This window comes from Ambystoma mexicanum, chromosome 1p (genome assembly GCF_040938575.1).
Source record: "Ambystoma mexicanum isolate Mex_15411 chromosome 1p, UKY_AmexF1_1, whole genome shotgun sequence".
Lineage (NCBI taxonomy): Eukaryota > Metazoa > Chordata > Amphibia > Caudata > Ambystomatidae > Ambystoma > Ambystoma mexicanum.
The window spans coordinates 184,780,791-184,798,913 of NC_090921.1; the positions used below are offsets into that span (position 1 = coordinate 184,780,791).

The 18,123-nt window shown below is 49.4% G+C and overlaps 1 protein-coding gene across 1 annotated transcript in view; it reads right to left on the minus strand.

Annotated features, from left to right (window-relative positions):
• Positions 1-18,123, minus strand: part of DNAH2 (dynein axonemal heavy chain 2) — a 3,498,763-nt gene that overhangs the window by 2,801,458 nt on the left and 679,182 nt on the right. The window contains exons 17-18 of the mRNA XM_069646273.1: positions 12,439-12,678; positions 11,204-11,392 (exon numbers count right to left, since the gene is read on the minus strand). Of these exons, the coding sequence (XP_069502374.1) occupies positions 11,204-11,392; positions 12,439-12,678 (429 nt within the window). The remainder of the gene's footprint in view (positions 1-11,203; positions 11,393-12,438; positions 12,679-18,123) is intronic.

Here is an 18,123-nt window from a genome sequence, read left to right on the forward strand (position 1 = left end):
GTGGAGACCGACCAGTCGTCCTCAGCCATCCAAGAAGTGCAAATGGAAATGCGGCTGGCTGCCTTGGAAAAGAGGGACGAGGAAAGGGCCAGACAAATGGATGATTACGAAAATAGGGAAAGGAGGAACAACCTTAGATTTTTTGGGGTCCCGGAAGTGGAAGGGGAAACGGAGAGAGACTTAATTCGGGTGGTTCGAGACATAATCACCCTTCTCTTTGCCAAAGAAATGACAACGGAATTGACATTCGACCGCGTGCACAGGGCGGGCGGCAGAGCGGGTAGCCCCCGATCGATCCTTGCACGATTTCATTACTATACGGACAAGGCAAAGGTCCTGGAGGAGGCAAGGAAAGCAGGGGTGATCTCTTACAACGGTGCTGAGATCTCGATATTCCAAGACCTTTCAGCCTACACCCTGGCGAAGCGGAGAATGTGCCGCCCCCTAACGCAATTACTGAAAGATAAAGGAGTACGCTACAGGTGGGGGTACCCATTCTCCCTGGCTTTTGAATACATGGGCCAAAAGACGTTGTTAACCACGGAAGAGGACATAAGAGGGGCCATTCAGGACTATGTGACTGAGCCCACCGATAGCAGAGGCCCGATGGGCCCGGCGGGATTGGGGGAGGGGCCTTTGGACCGTCCTGGGCCCAGGAGGAGGAAAACCGGCTCAAGAAAATACAGGAAGCTTAATACCCCCCCGGCTGCGAGGGAGGGGGTGCGCAACGACACAGACGACTGAGAACAGGGGCGACTGGCCCACTGGAGAGTCGATGCAGCGATGGTCCGGTTGACCACACACTTCCCCAGGACAGCAAGTAAGGTGGGATCGAAGATGGGGGAAAAAATGGGGGGGGGGGGGGCTCACAACAAAGAGCTTAGCCCAGCGTGCCCGGCCGGGTAGGGCAGACTGGTGGTCCGGCCTAATGCCAGGAATGGCGGAACTCAATGGCTGGACGCCGGGTAGGGGGGAGGGGGGGACGAAGTTACCAGGGGGTTGTTGTTGGGGGAAGGGGATAGGGGAAAAGTTGAGGGAAGGTCCGAATAATGCCCGACCAGTGCGATTACGGGAACAGATAACGAACAGTGATGTTAAGCGGGTGCCCAACAGCTTTGATGACTTAGAATATGGCTGACTGCTGACCGGCCCTGGGGGTGGGCTCTCTGAACGTACGGGGCTTGAACACACCCACCAAGAGGTCCCTGGTTTGTCGCGAATTCAGGAGGGCGCAGCTGGACCTGCTGTTCTTACAAGAGACACATTGGGCGAAAGGGAAGGAACCTAAAATGAGAGGGGGAGGTATAGGGGAAGTCTTTCACGCATCCCATAAGGGGAAGAAAAGAGGGGTGGCTATCCTGGTCGCCAGGGGTCCCCGCTTCACAAATGAGGCTACCATGCAGGACCCCGAGGGTCGCTTTCTTCTGGTGAGGGGTACCCTACAAGGAGCCCCCCTGACACTGGCTGTGGTGTACGGTCCGAACGACGGCCAGGCCCAGTTCTGGGAAGAGGTCAAGGAGAAGCTTAAATTATTCGTGAGGGGCACACTAGTGGTGGGAGGAGATTTTAACATGGTGTTGGTCCCGTCCATGGACAGGAAGAGGGTGGGCCCCCAGAACCCTAGACCCTCGGAGGAACCCATGGCGCGATCCTTCCGGAGAGTTAATGAGGAGCTAGGCCTCGTAGACTCAATCCCGACCCCCAGAACAGGAGTCCCCTCTTATACGTATTACTCGGCCATCCACGCCTCGTTCTCGAGGATAGATTATATCCTGGTGGATGAAATGCTTCGCCAGTATGTTACAGGCTATAGGGTCGATCCTGTTCCCTGGTCCGACCACGACATGGTAAGGGTGTCAATATCGGGGGGATGGTGTGAGGAGCGCAGGGGCCGTTGGAGATGCAACGACGCCCTACTGAAGGATGAAGCTCGTGCCCAAGAGATTGCAGATGCCATAACAGAATTCTTTGAGTTAAATGACAATGGGGAAGTGGCCACGCACACGCTCTGGGACGCCTTCAAGGCGACTCTTCGTGGTATCCTCATCCAAAAAGGTGCAAGGGTAAAAAGGGAAAGGGAGGCCCAGGAAAGGTCCCTGCGGGAAAAAATCGCCTATCTCCAACTGAGGGGGTCCCCAGACCGGACCCCAGACCGCGATCGAGTGGCCGCCCTGGAGGATTACAGACTCCAGTTGAAGGACTTACTTCTCCACAAAACGGAGAGAAGTCTTCAGATGGTAAAGCAGAAGTATTATGAGAAGGGGGACAAAGCGGACAGGATCTTGGCATGGAAGCTGAGGGAGGTCCAGAGGAGCAGAATGGTGAGGGAAGTGAGGGACGCCCAGGGAACTTTGGGTTGCGAATCCTCCCATATCGGAGGAGCCTTCCGCCAATATTATAAGACCCTGTACTCCTCCGAATACGACGAGGGGAAACTCCCCGATAGAGAATTTTTTGAGCTCCATCCGGCTCCCGGCTCTACCCAGGGAAACATCCGAAGGGCTGGAAGGGCCAGTGACCAAAGATGAAGTGGATAGGGCCCTAGGTGGGATGAAAGCGGGCACCTCCCCTGGGGAAGATGGGTTCTCTGTCTTTTTTTACAAAAAATTCCGATCTTCCTTAATCCCGTACTTGGTGAGGGTTTTCAACTCGGTGCTAGAGGGGGGAGCCCTACCCGACTCTATGATGGGGGCTATCATTGCGGTATTACCTAAGGAGGGGAGGGACCCCAAGGAATGTGCCTCCTACCGCCCTATATCACTGCTTAACACAGATGTTAAGATACTGGCCAAGGTGGTGGGGAAGCGGATAGAGGGAGTACTCCCGAAACTAATCCATGGGGACCAGGTGGGGTTCATCAGTGGGAGACAGGGTTCGGATAACATACGCAAGACCATAGACCTGTTCCACTTTGCACAACGGTCAGACCTTAACGCTAGTGTCCTCTCTCTAGACTCAGAGAAGGCGTTCGACAGAGTCGAGTGGCGGTACATGCACCTCCTCCTGAGGAAGATGGGTTTCGGGGCCCACATTATGAGCTGGGTAACGGCCCTTTACCGAGCTCCCACGGCAAGGGTCCAAGTAAATGGGGAGTTGACCGACGCCTTCCCCCTCTCTCGAGGGACAAGACAGGGGTGCCCTCTCTCCCCTCTGATATACGTCCTTACGATAGAAGCCCTGGCCATAGCCATCAGGGCCCACCCAGGAATTAAGGGGATCAGCAGGGGGGAGGTGGAATTTAAACTCTCCTTGTTCGCAGACGATATCTTGGTTTACCTGGTGGACCCTAGCTCCTCACTCCCCCCCCCTGCTGGACCTGATATAGGAATTTGGTCGCTTTTCGGGCCTGAAGATTAACGCTTTGAAATCGGTCCTGCTCCCCATGAGACTCCGAGACCCGGGGCTAGACCCCCTGAATAGACTCCACGGGATTGCAGTGGGGAAGGCTGAAATTCGATACCTGGGGGTCCTCCTTACACGGGATTTAACTAAACTGGCCACTGCAAACTATGACCCCATAATAGAAGGGATCACATCAGATTTAAGGAGGTGGGGAAGGATGATCCTCTCCTGGTATGGCAGGATGACGGCGGTTAAAATGAATGTACTGCCACGGCTCCTGTACCTCTTCACGGCACTCCCAACCAGTGTTCCGCAGCAGACTTTCAGGGTGTTACAAAACTCCACTAGGGACTTCATATGGCAGGGGAAAACACCGAGGACCAGGAAGACTACGCTGACGCTGCCCAGGGAGGAGGGAGGGTTTGGACTGCCGGACTTCGGCCTGTACTTTCGGGCGGCTCAGCTGAGGGTCCTCCTGGAGCACATGAAGGAGGGAATGGGGACGTACTGGTCGTATCTGGAGGACATGGACACCCACCCCCTGAAGGAGCGCGACCTCCTGTGGGCCCCACGGAGAACGATCCCGAGTCACCTGAGGGCTCACCCGACCTTGGGAGTCCTGTGGGACATCTGGAGAGAAGGCCCTCAGACGGCGCATCTCACTACATGGCCATCCCCGATGTCTTCCCTCTGGGGGCATCCCCTTAACCTGGGTAGCAAAGGGTTCAGGTTCTCCCAATCCTGGTCGGACAAAGGTCTGGAATGGGCGGGTCAGCTGTTCAGGGAAGGTGAATTCTTGCCCTATGAAGAATTGAGAGACACACTTGGCCGGGGATCCCTGTCCGTTTTTGAGTACCTCCGTTTGAAGGGTATATTGTGCGATCAATCATGGGGCTCCAGTCTGAGTAGACAGCTAACCCCCTTTGAAGAACTGATAGACACGGCGACCTCTAGGAAGGGGGCGGTTTCTAGCATGTACAAAATCCTCAATACGTATGACCTCCAAGGAAGGAGAACCTTCCGTAAGTTCTGGGAAGAGCTGGCAGGAGAGGAGATCTCAGAGGACTCCTGGTCGAGAATTTTCAAAATCGCCTTCCATGGGAACCTTTTCACGGCCGATATGGAACACAATTTCAAGGTACTACAAGGGTGGCACAGGGACCCAGTGAAACTGTCGAAGATGTTCTCGGGGGTGTCCCCACTGTGCCCGAGGGGGTGTGGGCAAACAGGCTCCAGGAGCCATATGTGGTGGCACTGTCCAAAGGCACAGGTGTACTGGGGGTTGGTAAGGGGCTGGATGGCGGAAGTAATAGAGGAACTTTTACCTCTCAATCCTCTGACGATGCTGTTGGGCCTCCCCCCCGAGGAAATAGAAGTTCACAGGTACCCGAGGATGTGGGAGACAATGCTGCGAGCGGGCAGGGTAGCCCTCGCACAAAAATGGAAAAGCCCGGAGCCACCCTCCAAGGAAGAGTGGATGAAAAAGGTTAAAAATATGTATACAATGGATAAACTGACTGCCATGGTGAACAATGACACCAGCGCCTTCCTTACAAACTGGTATGGAATACAACAAACTTGGGGATGGGAGATCCACTAATCCTTCCGGTGAGAGATCCCGGTCCCAATGGGGCATCCACGCGGATGTTGGCACCTCGGCGGTCGGGGAAGCCCAGCACCCGGGGCGGGACGGCGCCAGACCAGACAGTACTAAGGGCATCAGCTGCATCACACTTGGAGGGATTGTACTCGGCGAGTCTCCCGGCACAACAGACTGGGCTTGGGCATTGGACAGGGGGGGTGGGCACAAGTTGGTGCGGTGGGGGTGCGGGGTGGGGGATACATGGGGAAACTATTTTTCTGTAAACCTGAATAAAAATGAAGTTTAAAAAAAAAAAAACTATGCAGACGACACCCAAATCCTCATCCCTATCCCTATCACCGGAGACCATGCCACTGACACTGCCACTGCCACCCTCAATGCCATTTATCTAACTATCCAAGCTTGGATGGCACATCACGGTCTGTGTTTGAACGGAGATACGACCAAGTTGCTCCTTACGGGATCACAACTCCGGCTATCCAAACTAAATGACGCATTCAAATCCTTTAACATTGATGGTAACAGCATCAAAGTTTCCAAAGAGGTAAAAACCCTTGGAAAGCCTATCACACTATCGAAACAAGTAAATGCCACCTCATCAGCAACAGCCTACACTTGCAAACTCATCAATGCCTGCAGACCATTATTGTCACCCGACAGCTGCATTTCCTTGGCTAGAGCCCTCATTCCGACTCGACTATTGTTACACCCTCTATGATGGCACTAAAATCCGCAACATCCGAAAACTCCAGGTACTGCAAAACAACGCCCTAAGAGCTGCACTGAACATCCCTAGAACCACACACATTTCCTCAACTAGACAGGATGTCCAATGGCTACCGGTATAAGAACGGATCATGTTCAAAACACTTAACCTGACACATAAATGTCATCACCGGTCGGCCCCTTCATACCTGTCTGATAAAATATGAAAACCTCATCACGAAAGGCCCACTAGAGCAGACTACATGTACCTCTGTGCCACGCCGAGATTCAAACTCCAGACAGCGGGGGGCAGTAGTTTCCCTATATATTGCCAGTAAACAGTAGAAAACCCTGCCAGTCAAACTCAGGGCCGAAGATTCCTTCTGGATCTTGCGCAAACAAATGAAAACCCATGTCTTTACACAAAGCGCCTCATCACGAGTTGGGCCCTACCCCAGCGGTATTACCGCTATTAGCCCTACTGCCAAACCCCTTGGCGCTATTGGCACCGGATCAAGGGTTTGGCTGAACGGTAAGTCCCCATTCCCCATTGTTCCAGAGGGAAGTCCCAGCCAATGAGCTAGATTTGCCTCCAACTCTCTGCTTGGAGAAGCGTCTGGCCCTCAGTGAGTTAGAGGTGGATGAGTGGAGAGCTTGAGCGTGAAGATGTTTTGGAAGAGAAAGTTGGAGTTACAGCGGTCTGAGGCCCCAGAAAGCCTAGTGGACGATGCAGAGGGTCTAAAAGAAAGTTGGAGGCAGAGCGGTCTGAGGCCCCAGAAAGCCTAGTGGACGATGCAGAGGGTCTAAAAGAAAGTTGGAGGCAGAGCGGTCCAAGGCCCCAAACAGGCCCATAACATTACAATGTTAACTGTACAGGACGGCTGTCAAATCCTAACAGTATTCCCCCTTCGTGGAGTAAAGGGACCAGGTTTCCATGGATGTGCTCTGTGAAACTGTTTTACTAATAAGGGGTAATGTAGTGAAGATGCACTTTCCCAGGTATGCTCGGCCGATTCATACCCTTTCCAGTCAATCAAGTATTGCAGGCATCGACAACAATATCTGGAATCACAAATTCCTGCCACTTCCTACTCGGGTCCAAATTCTGTATCTACCGGTGGGGATGTATTTTGTTTTTTCCTGTGAAATCAGTCCTTCACATGAGTCTCTAACTGAGAAACATGAAAAACCAGGTGAATCCTACTCCAGGAAGTTGGTAACGAAAAGCAATAAGCTACCAGTTCCACAATTGACAAGTTCTTGAAACGACCAAAGAAAGGTGGGTACAATTTGGAAGGTACTAAACGTTTAGGTAGAAATTCCGAAGCAAGCCAGACGTCATTACCGACATGGAAGACTGTTTCTCTAGACCGCTTCAAGCCCGTGTATTTCTTAGTTTGAGCTCTAGATTCAGAAAGAGCAGTCAAAGCTTTAGAGTGTTGATCCTTAATATCAGACACCAGGGCCATTACTGAAGGTACAGTGTATGATGTTGGAGTCACTGACGGCAAACTCGATGGATGAAACCCAAAGGGCTCATAGCTATGGTGGTATGCAGGGAATTGTTATAAGCAAATTCTGACAAAGGCAGTAAACCACTCCAATTATCAGCAGAAGAGACAAAACACTGTAGATATTGCTCGAACGTCTGATTCAGACACTCAGTTTATCCACTGGACTGAGGGTGGAAACCGGTGGCAAGTACTCTCTTGATTCCTAAGATCGGCAAACACCCGTCGAGTGCTTCAATGTAAATTATGGTTGCCTGTCTGAAACCATTGAATCTGGCAGTCCATTATGGAGTCTTAGCCAGGGTAAACCCAAAATAATTGGATTATGGACTGCCTTGATCAGATAGAATCTCACTGCTTCCATATTAGAGGAAATGGCCATGATAAGCGGTTCAGTTTGTTCTTTAATAGGTCCAGAGGATAAGGGAGCGCCGTTGACTCTCTCCACTGGCACCAACATAGCATTTGCTTAACAGGGTATATGGTGTTTAAGAGCCCAGACCTGACGCTCCACAGTTGAGTAAGCCGGGTACCTTTTCGATACAGGTTTTCGTGGAATTGTACGGAGACTTTAATAACAACCATGGACTGCTCCGAATGTTGCCTATTAGCCAACTGGGAAACAAAACAACCTTCCTGAATCCTGGTCCCTTTCACAACTGGGAAGAGGTGTTTCCCGAATGCCTAGCAGGAACCACGGGGCAGTCTTGTGCCAAATGATTGTTAGCAGCACAGTACATGCACTTACCCAGATTCACCGACTGTTACGTTCTTCTATAGTGAGTGGACCTTGTGCTGACTCCACTAGCATGGGTTTTTCTTCCGATGCTGCTTTGGAAGTAGATCTGACACCTTCAGACATTACTTGTGGAGCCCGTTGCTTCTTCCTTTCTGCATCTTATTCTTGGAGCCGATACTCCAGTTGCATCACCAGGGTAATCATATCCACAAGATTGGCAGGTCTGGGAACTCTGGATACTTCGTCTTTTAGTTCCTCCGATAATCCATGTCGGAATAGTGTTAATAACGGGTCATGGGCCATGCTGTTCCGGAAGTCAATTGATTAAATTGAGTAATGTAGGTCAGGGTATCTAAAGCGCCTTGTTGAAAGTCGAGTAGCTGTTCTTGAGCAGAGACTGTAATCTCTTGCACCCAAACATTGCTGGGAGGCTAGCTAGAAACCTGCAATATGAATTTAGAACAGCATTGTTGGTAGTTACCAAGGGGGCAGCCCAGGCCTGAGCACCACCTGCTAGGTTGGAAATCATGTATCCCACTTTTGCTCTATACATAGAAAAAAAACAAAGCTTAAAGGTGAACTGAACGTTGAAGGTGTCTAAAAACTCCTTTAATTTCCTGGGGTTGCCATCACATTTCCCCCAAGGGAGGGGACCCCGGGGCATTTCAGGCATCATGTGTGGTTGCACTACCAATTGTCTCAAGTTAGCGTTTTAAGTTTTGAAGGGTTTGCACCTCTTCATTTAGAGCCTGTAATGCAGCGACTAATTGCTGCATCTGTTCTATCTTGTCTTTCTTTTTGGGGAATTGCTATTTATCATGTACCTGCTGTCTACAGACCTCCACAGGACCACTTCTAGTTTCCAGCTTTCAATTCACACTCTTCGGTTCTTTGCTCCAGTGCTTCCTGGCCTGGGTAAGTCACCGTTTTATGCAACAAAATTCAACGTTCACCTTTTTACTTTCCCATTCACTATGGGCTAATTTTCCTCACATCGCTCTCACAGTTCATTTCAAGTGGGCTAATTCCTTTTGCCAGACCACTCCGTTACTCAGTATTGCTGGCTTTGCAGCTATCGTTGCAACAAGGCTCATTCGCAGGCCTGCCTTTCTTCGCGTCTCACCCACACATGTGCAGCCTTCCATTGTGCGATATAATGCGATCACTTCAATCTTCCTTTAGCACACAACGGTCTCTCATGTCTCTTGTCAACTAACCGCAGTGTGTGTTCTTGTCTTTACTGTCTTCCAGTTTGCGAGTCGAGGTTAGTACCACAGGCTTGGCCTTGCCTCCCCAACTGGATTCCTTGAAACACAACGCAACCTTCTTGTTTGGGTTTTGGAATTCTCCACTTGTCTTCCACAGCCTTTTGGAGGCAACAACCTCCTGCAGGAAACTCCTGGGGTTTTCCACCTGTGGCTCACATCCCTTGGTCTCTTTCTCTGCTCCAGTAAGTTCACCTTTGCCCAGAAGCTCTGCTATTACTCCTGTTCCACCTTGCTCAGAGTGTGTCTCTATGTTCGCCTTTTATCTGTGTGAGGAGAGCCAATTGGTATCAGATGCATGCACTTAGGGTCAAGTGCCTGACTTTGACTGATCCAATTAGCAGGACATGTCTGATGCGATAGGTAAGAGTTAGCATTGTTACTCTCAATCGCTCTCTTCCTCAGCCCAGTGTTTGTGTTAAAAAGAGGGAGGGGGATTGGGACATCAGAGAATCCTATTAAATAGGAGGGATCATGGGTATGTGAAAGGGAGGAATACTGAGTCTCACCATCGGCTGTCCCACTGTAATGCTTTGAGCTAAAAGATGGCGCTGGTGCGCAGTGCATTCTGGTGCACTTGCAGCCACAATGGGTATTTGCTCCATGCCTCAGTGAAAGATGCACTTGCTGTGAACGGTACAAAGAGTTTCAGCATTGTTAGCATTATTTTACTGGAAAACATGTTTTCAACGTTATTCGCTGCTTATGTTGGTTTGCATTGCTCATCCAAGGACACAGGGTGCAAGAAGACGGCGATCCGCAGGCGCAGGCTGGTACCTGATGAGGTTGCCATGAACACTGTCAAAGTTAAGGATGAGTTACAGAGTTGTTTTCCTGGTTGTTTTGAGAAAGGGAAGAGCTCTGCTCCTTGAGTTTACCGTAGGTCACTCCGGCCGGGGACAAGCAGTAAACCACTAATGCGCAGATGCTCACGCCAGAAGGTTCGAGAAAATGCCACCGCACCTTTGCGGAGGGCTTATAATGCGGTGGTGTGGAAAGGTTAGACAGAAAACAAAGGCCTCAGTCGGAGGGGGGACGCTTCGCTCCGAGCCTGTTGGTTGATCTGCCCTCTGCGGCTTTCCAGCTGCTTCTGGCAAGATGAAGATGTTTAATGCACCAACAGTGATGTATTCTCTTTAGATTACTGTGTTTTCTGTGATTTATTCTTATTGCAGTTTATTCATTTATGTATTATAACTGCTTGTGTATATGTGAATAATTGCCTACCTGCGTCCTTCAGTGTACTGGTGATAACAAAAGATGTATGTCTGTCCATGCATTTTTTGGCAAGCAATATACTCATCCCCACTCTCCGAAGACCTCTTACCCAGGTGATCCTCCAGCAATGGTCCAGCCCCAGAAACTGGATCCAAAAGCGATGGCTGTGTCCTGTCCACCTGGATGACAAGTCCCAGAGGACTGGCGGTCGAGACACCCTTTGGTTTCTCAGCTACACGGCACATAAAGTGCTGTGTGCTGCCAAAGTTAAACACAGATGCATTTAGAGCGATATGGAGGAAAGCAGACTCCATAGTAAAGGTAAAACACAGAGATAGAGTGCCAAAAGCTAGAGCAAATAAGAATGAATGAGGGGAAAAAGACTCACCTCATTCAGGATAGAAGGAAAAAGATCCAAAAGTCCAACAAAAGGTGCTGGGGGTCTCACTAGGAGAGGAGATGAAGCATAACAGCCTTCTTCTGGATTTGTGTGTTTGAAAGTGTAAGGGATGGAAATAGGTTTAGACACAAGCAGGTGGACATTTTGCTTTACAGACATCATGACTGGGTCCTTAGTATTTTTGTTGAGGCAGGGCAACCCCTCATAATAATAGGGCAAGATTGGCTTTTCTGTACCTTTGCAGTTATAAATAAAATCTATGCCAACCAAAATGCCAACTCTGTGTCAGACTTGTACTTCTGCCCTTAGAGGCACCTAGAATAACTTTTTAGTAGGACAACTCCCACTTAATGGCCTATTAAAACAATGGTAATGGGCACATTCCACATAAGAGCTTGGGAAAAGAATGGCCAACAGTACCTGTGCTGTGCTCCCTGGAAAATCATTCTGCAGGACCACCATGACCCTAAACAAAGGGTTTGATGTCGTCTTGCTGTCTCCATTAATGGCCTTTGAGAGTTCCTGCAGGGACCACTTTATGTTGAGCCGGAAGGCCTCCTCCACCAGCTTGTCCATCTTTTCAGTGTAGTTGACCCAATGTTGCTGCACCTAGATACAAAAGGATACACATTAGGCAGATGCCATGGAATATTGAGAAATTAGTCCAGAAATGGGTCAGATATAAAACTGTGGGAAAAGGCCACCTGGTTTTAAAGCCTGAAATGCAAAACCAATATTATCCACACATGTAAGAAGATATGGCCATGCCAAGCATTATGAAGTTTGGTGCTTTTTTTATAATATCCCTGGTGAAAACAAATGTTTTATTGTCCTATAGAATAGTGCAATTTAGCCATATTAAGTAGTGCTGCAAATGGGACATAATATATGATCCACACTGTGGATTTCCAATGTTTTGGTTATGTTTAAGGATCACTGCTTAATTGCTCATTTTCCTCCAGGCTAAATGATCTGCAACATAGCAGACACACCATCTGTTAATTATGTTTCAAGCCATTCTATTTGGTTTTGCTCGACAGAGGTAGGGCATGAAACAGAAAGTCTTTTCCACCCGTTACCTGGCTCTGTATAGAAAATATGTCAATATATCCACTGAAATCTAATTTTGATTAATTCCCAATGGATTTTGCCTACTTTTTAGAACTGCAAAAAGCAGGTGGAATTTGCAGAGATTAATTGGAATATCAGCCTGCATGCACTTGCCTGGGGGCTGAATTTATTGCTCGATTCCTGGTGGTGGTGTAAAAAGCCACAGAAACACTGGAAACGACCAGATTCTTGTGTCTTTTCTACATCCTTAATAGGTAGCAATCAAAATTCCAGGGGGAGGCACTCAGACACGTAGGTATTTGCAAATGTGATAGTTTACTTGGAATTGTTATTCTACTTAAAAGGAGCCCGTATGTGGTTGTCACTTCGAATATTAGAAAGGAGAGACAGTAGAATATGCAATAAGACATTAATATATGGAGTAGGGTTTACCATAAATCATTCGGTTTGCACTTTCAACTGCCTAGAGTAACCTGTCACTAGGTTTGGAGGCCATGCTGGAAAGGTGGTGTTATGCAACAGCCAGCATGTAGGTCTAAAGTGTGCAGGCAGGTTGAGTATGGACACTTCCCTCTTCTACTCACCTCAGGTCCATCTTGTCTGAAGACATCATATATTTGTCTCATGATGGTGCTGATCTCCTCGTGGACAGCAAGCAGCTTCTGCTGAACATTCATGCGGTGATCTTGCTGGTGCTCCTCAAACTCCAGGTCTTTGTATACCCGCTTGCTGTCAATGTGCACTAGTAGCAGCTCACTAATTTGCTTAGCACAGCGGGCAATGGTCACATTGGCCATCTTATACTCATCCACCGTAAACTGCACCTAAGGTACCAAATGACAAAAGAGAGCCAATTTACTGCACTGTCATCAATTAGGAGCTTAGGGAAAGCACATAACTATTATTTGAGGAGGCCAAATCTTAAAGGCTGTTACATGACTAAGATTCAAAAACATAAACCTTCATATTTGGAATAGCTACTATTATCCAGCTTAGTTTCACCCTTTACCATTTTAGATCCCACCGGCCTCTGTTCTACAGAGCACTGCGGGTAGTTCACAAGGTAGGTGGTTGCTCTGTCCACAGGTTACGTTAGGGTTGTGAATTGGAATTAAGGAAACATGTTAAAAGATCATTTCTGATTCTAGAACCTGCAGCTCAAGGGGATGGCTGCCTGAAGGCTGAGCTCCTGTACCTGCCTTCATCTCCCTGAACTCACTCCAGAGGCTGAGGAAATTTCAGGAAGCTCACAACCATCTAAAAGGCAGAAGGAGGAAGAGACCGACCCTGAAAAGAGAGAGGATGAGCTGATGGAACTAATGATCAAAGTGACTACAGACATTGATGACATCAAAGCCTCCCTTGTGGCTTCTGAAGTTAGATACAACGAACTGTCAGGAAAATTTAAAAGCATGGAAGGTCAGCTAACGGTGATGAGTGATGATTCCCAGAAGATGGCTATCCAGATAAGGGATTTACAAGCTCAGGTTGAAAAGCTGACCCTCAAGTGCCCTGAACAAGGGAATTTCTCTAGGAGAAATAACATCTGGGTGGATGGCTTTCCAGAGAATATTGAGCTGGGCTCTCCGGCAGCCTTTCTAGCAAAGACTTTGTTTAAGCTGCTTGGTCTTGAGGTTAAGACCGCTTTGGATATTGAGAGAGCTCATAGATCTTTGGGCCCTAAACCAGCACCAGGACAAAGACCTCAGCACTTCATCATAACATTTTAGGTTCCAAGTGTGAGAATTGGTGCTAAGAAAGGCAAGAGAGAAAAGCAACCTGTTCTGGGGAGCCCATAAAATCATGATCTTTGGAGACCTTAGCCGGGATGTGCTGGAAAGAAGGAGAGCTTTTGCAACAGCCAAAGAGAAGGCGAAAGGGAAGCATATGAAGTATTATATGATCTACCCAGAAATATTAAGGGTACTGCTTTCATGGACCATAAAAGTGCTGAGGCTTTCCTCGCAGATTTGGACCATCAACCTATGAAGGAGGCACCTGCTGAATGCTCAGGATAAACTCCAAATAAGAAAAGATAACTGCATGGATCCATATTTATTTGTGATTTGCGTTGGCTATTTTTGATTTAATTTATGTTAGTTTCATTCCTTAAATTATCTATATTTATATTACTTTAAGAGAGGTTTTATGTTGGAACCGTTTTTTTCCCATTGGTTTAAATAACACACGTGTATTACTGTTGCCTTGTTTTGCTTTGAATGCTGCGTGTGGATATTACTTTGTTGTAATTAGAGGAAAAGACTTAAACAACGTGACTTGCGTACAATGTTCACTTCCGTATGTATCGTCAATGTATTATGGAGCATGAATGCGAGGAAGAACAGCAGCGCCCGGAGTCAGATCAACCTTGTCATGATGAGGAACGCGCAGTGAGGGAGCTGTTGGATATGGGGTGATGTACTCTTGCTGTTAGGTACAGACCTTTAATTTAATGCGGGCGGGAGTGGAATGATCTGTGTCTCCCTGTGACTGCTTGGTTATGTGTATCGGGGCCTGGTGAGATTGGTTGGATGCGACGGGGCAGGTCTTTCTGATCACCCTTGGGCTCGGATGGACTTTTGCTGGATGAGTTCAGGCTTTGAGTATAAACATTTGACTATGTATCTTAGGTTTCGGACAGCTCTCAGCTCGCCTGCAAGGTCAACCAGGCCCTGCCCACTCGCCAGCTTATCAGTCTTGCCGCATTGAAGCCGTACATTAAAATCAACAGGCTCAGTCTTGGTAAGTGGCCTGAGAAGATGGGCTGTGACACGGAGGGATCTTAATCGGAAATGTAGACAATAGCCAAACAGACCGAGTTTATTGAATCTTCGTGAAGCCAAATTGTGTGCGCTCTTCCTACTGTCATGCTTTGCTGCAAATAAGGTCTGTGTAGTCTCTCTGGGAAGGCAAATGTATGCAACTCCTGCGTTTTCTTTTGGTACTTTAGATGTGAAATTGGATGATATCGGCAAACAAATTTAAAGGTCTGTTTTATTGCAGAATATTGCAGCATGCACCGGAAAATCAATATGGCATCTGGTCCATACTCTGCTGGCACTTCCCAGAGTACTAAACACAAGAAAGCCTGCCTCTAACATGTGTATTTGATTTCTAAGAAAGGAATGTCATGGTGTTTCTTTTTTTTAATGAGCAAATTGCAATCCGCTTAGTTCATAAAATATTTACACAAAAACATTGTAAGCATTTCAAGTTATGAGGGAAGTAGACCTCTCATTGAAAAAGGTTTCTCAGCAATGCCTGACCGAACAGTGAATCTTGGCAAGTAGTCGAGGCCACACAGTAGAACAGGCTGAAAGTGTGTACGCTCCTTTAAGTAGCCTGACAGATATCCTGAAGAGAAGAGTTGACGAACGAGGTGAGATCGCCACCTTGCCCCTGAATGAGTGTAATCTCACCCTCCCTGGCAATGACTGGTTGCTTTTTCATATCAAAACCTGATGCAATCATCAAACCATTAAGCAGTGCTTTGCTACAATATGGCCTGCCCCCTGTACTGATCCAAAAACAGGACAAGCAATTGTTCTGAATGTCTGAAGGATTTAACCGTGGCATACATAACTCATACCGGTAGTACCCCTCTAGTTGCACAATCTGCTACTACATAATTCAAACACCATTCTGACCACTTCTCAAATATCTACGAAAATAGCTTCTTTATCCACATATATAGAAGGAACAAGTTACTTACCTGTAACTCTTGTTCTCCAGCATGAGTCTGGCATGGATTCACATGCTCATGAATATTCCCTGTCGTCAGGCTGGGAATCCTTGGTAAAGAAAAATCAGTATCAGTTTCGTTTCTGATCTGTCTTTCGTAGTAGTAACCAATCACTGATATCTGCGTCATACTGACCACAGCCAATGACTGCCATCTCCCTAAGCCCCGCCTCTGGCAGCCATCTTCAGATTTGGTAGCACGTGAAGTGGCAGTATGAACAAGTGAAGAAGCGCAGAGGGGTAGGCGGGAGGGTTCGCATGTGAATCCATGCCAGACCCATGCTGGAGAACAACGGTTACAGGTAAGTAACTTGTTCCTTCTCCAGCATAGGGTCTGGCATGGATTCACATGCTCATGAATACAAGAATACATAGCAGTACACACATGCACAACCACGGGAGGTGGCAAAAGGCTCAACATTAAGCAATACAACAACTCAACATTAAGCATCTCTTCCCTCCTCACCAGGCTCACCTTAGGCGAACAGGTTGCGCAGCACTGCTTGGCCGACCCTGGACTCCTCCCTGGAATCCCGATCGACGCAGTAGAATCTCGTGAAGGTGTGCGTCGACCTCCACGTAGCAGCCCTGCAGATGTCCAGCAGGGGCACACCAGATAGGAACGCCGTAGTAGCAGCGATCGCTCTGGTCGAATGGGCTCTCTGACGGCCTGGCAGCGGTCGGTTAGCCAACCGGTGGCAGTGCATGATGCAGCCGGAGAGCCATCTGGAAATAGAAGACTTCGAGAGAGCCTTCCCTTGATTCACAGGTCCAAAGTTCACAAACAGCTGTGATGTCCTCCGAAAACTCTTTGTGCGGTCCACGTAGAACTTCAGCGCTCTAGCCACATCCAACAAGTGCAAAGTCCTCTCGGCCGGCGACGAAGGAGACGGGAAGAAAACAGGTAATACCAGGGGCTCGTTAAGATGGAAGTCTGACGGCACCTTGGGCATAAAGGAGGGGTGCGTCCTAAGCACCACCCCCGAGGCATGGATATTCAAGTACGGTGCTTTGAAGGATAGGGCCTGGATCTCTCCCACTCGTCGTGCGGAGGTAATGGCCACCAGGAATGCAGTCTTCCACGACACAAACTTCACCGGTGCGGAGTGCATCGACTCGAATGGGGGCCCCATGAGCCTGGTCAGCACGACGTTAAGTTCCCACGCCGGGGCCGGGGCCTTCACCGGCGGGAACGACCGGAACAGCCCTTTCATAAACTCTTTTACCAGTCGATGGGACCACAGGGACGTCCGTCCTGTGGTTCTGGTATATCTGGAGATCGCTGCCAGATGAATCTTAATGGAGGCATGGGCTAGCCCAGCCTTTGCCAGCGATAGCAGGTGCGGCAGCACTTGAGGGGCCGTAATCCGTAGGGGGCACCAGATAGAGAACCTCTTCCACTTGTGACCGTAGCATTTGAGAGCCGAGGACGCCCTGGCCTTTGCAAGAACCTCTCTGCAGTCGGCCGGTATATCGTACCCTCCAAACTCTAGCGCTGCAGGAGCCAAGCCTGCAGGTTCAGCGACGCCGGGTCGTGGTGGAAGATGGCGCCTCCTTCTCTGGAGAGAAGATCCGCGTCCGCCGACAGCTTGATGGATGGGGACGTTGACAAGTCCAGAAGGTCCGGGATCCAGATTTGCCTCGGCCACGCCGGTGCGATGAGAATCATCCTGCACCGGGACCTCTTGAGCTGGTTGATGAGTCGAAGCAGCAACGGCAACGGAGGGAACGCATACAGGTATAGGCCGTCCCAGGGGAACGTGAACGCATCGCCCATGCTTCTCGGCTGGGGAAACCTGCTGGCGAACCTCTGGCACTTCGAGTTCGTCGCTGTTGCGAACAGGTCGATTTGGGGTTTGCCCCATCGTCGGAAGAGTTGATCCACCTGATCCTGGCGCAGCTCCCACTCGTGACACGCACGCAGCTCCCTGCTGAGCGAGTCGGCGATGGTGTTTCTTTCTCCTGCTAGGTGGAAGGGAACCAGGAACATCCCCTGGGCGACCGCCAAGTGCCACAGATCCTGTGCCTCCTTGGATAGGGCAGGGGATCTGGTGCCTCCCTGCTTCCGTATGTAAAACATTGTCGTGGTGTTGTCCGTGAAGATCCGCACCACCTTGCCCTTGAGCGACGGGAGGAACGATTTGAGAGTCCAGAACACGGCTCGGAGTTCCAGGATGTTGATGTGCAGGAGCTTCTCCTCTGGGAGCCAGAGGCTGAGATCTCCGGTGTGGGCGCCCCAACCTTCCAGGGAAGCGTCCATCGTCACCGTCTCCTGGTACGCCGGCGTCTGAAAGTCCTTGCCCGCCGTGAGGTGCGCTCGAACGCCCCACGACTGAATCGCCCGCCGGAACACCTCGTTGAGGGGGACCCTGTCTTCGAAGGTGCCCGTCACCTGCATCCAACGGGCGTCGAGAAATTCTTGAAGAGGGCGCATCCGTAGTCTGCAGAGGCGCACAAGGTAGATGCAAGAGGACATCATCCCCAGGAGGGACTTGATGGACCTCACCCAGGCCACGTCCGTGGCTAGC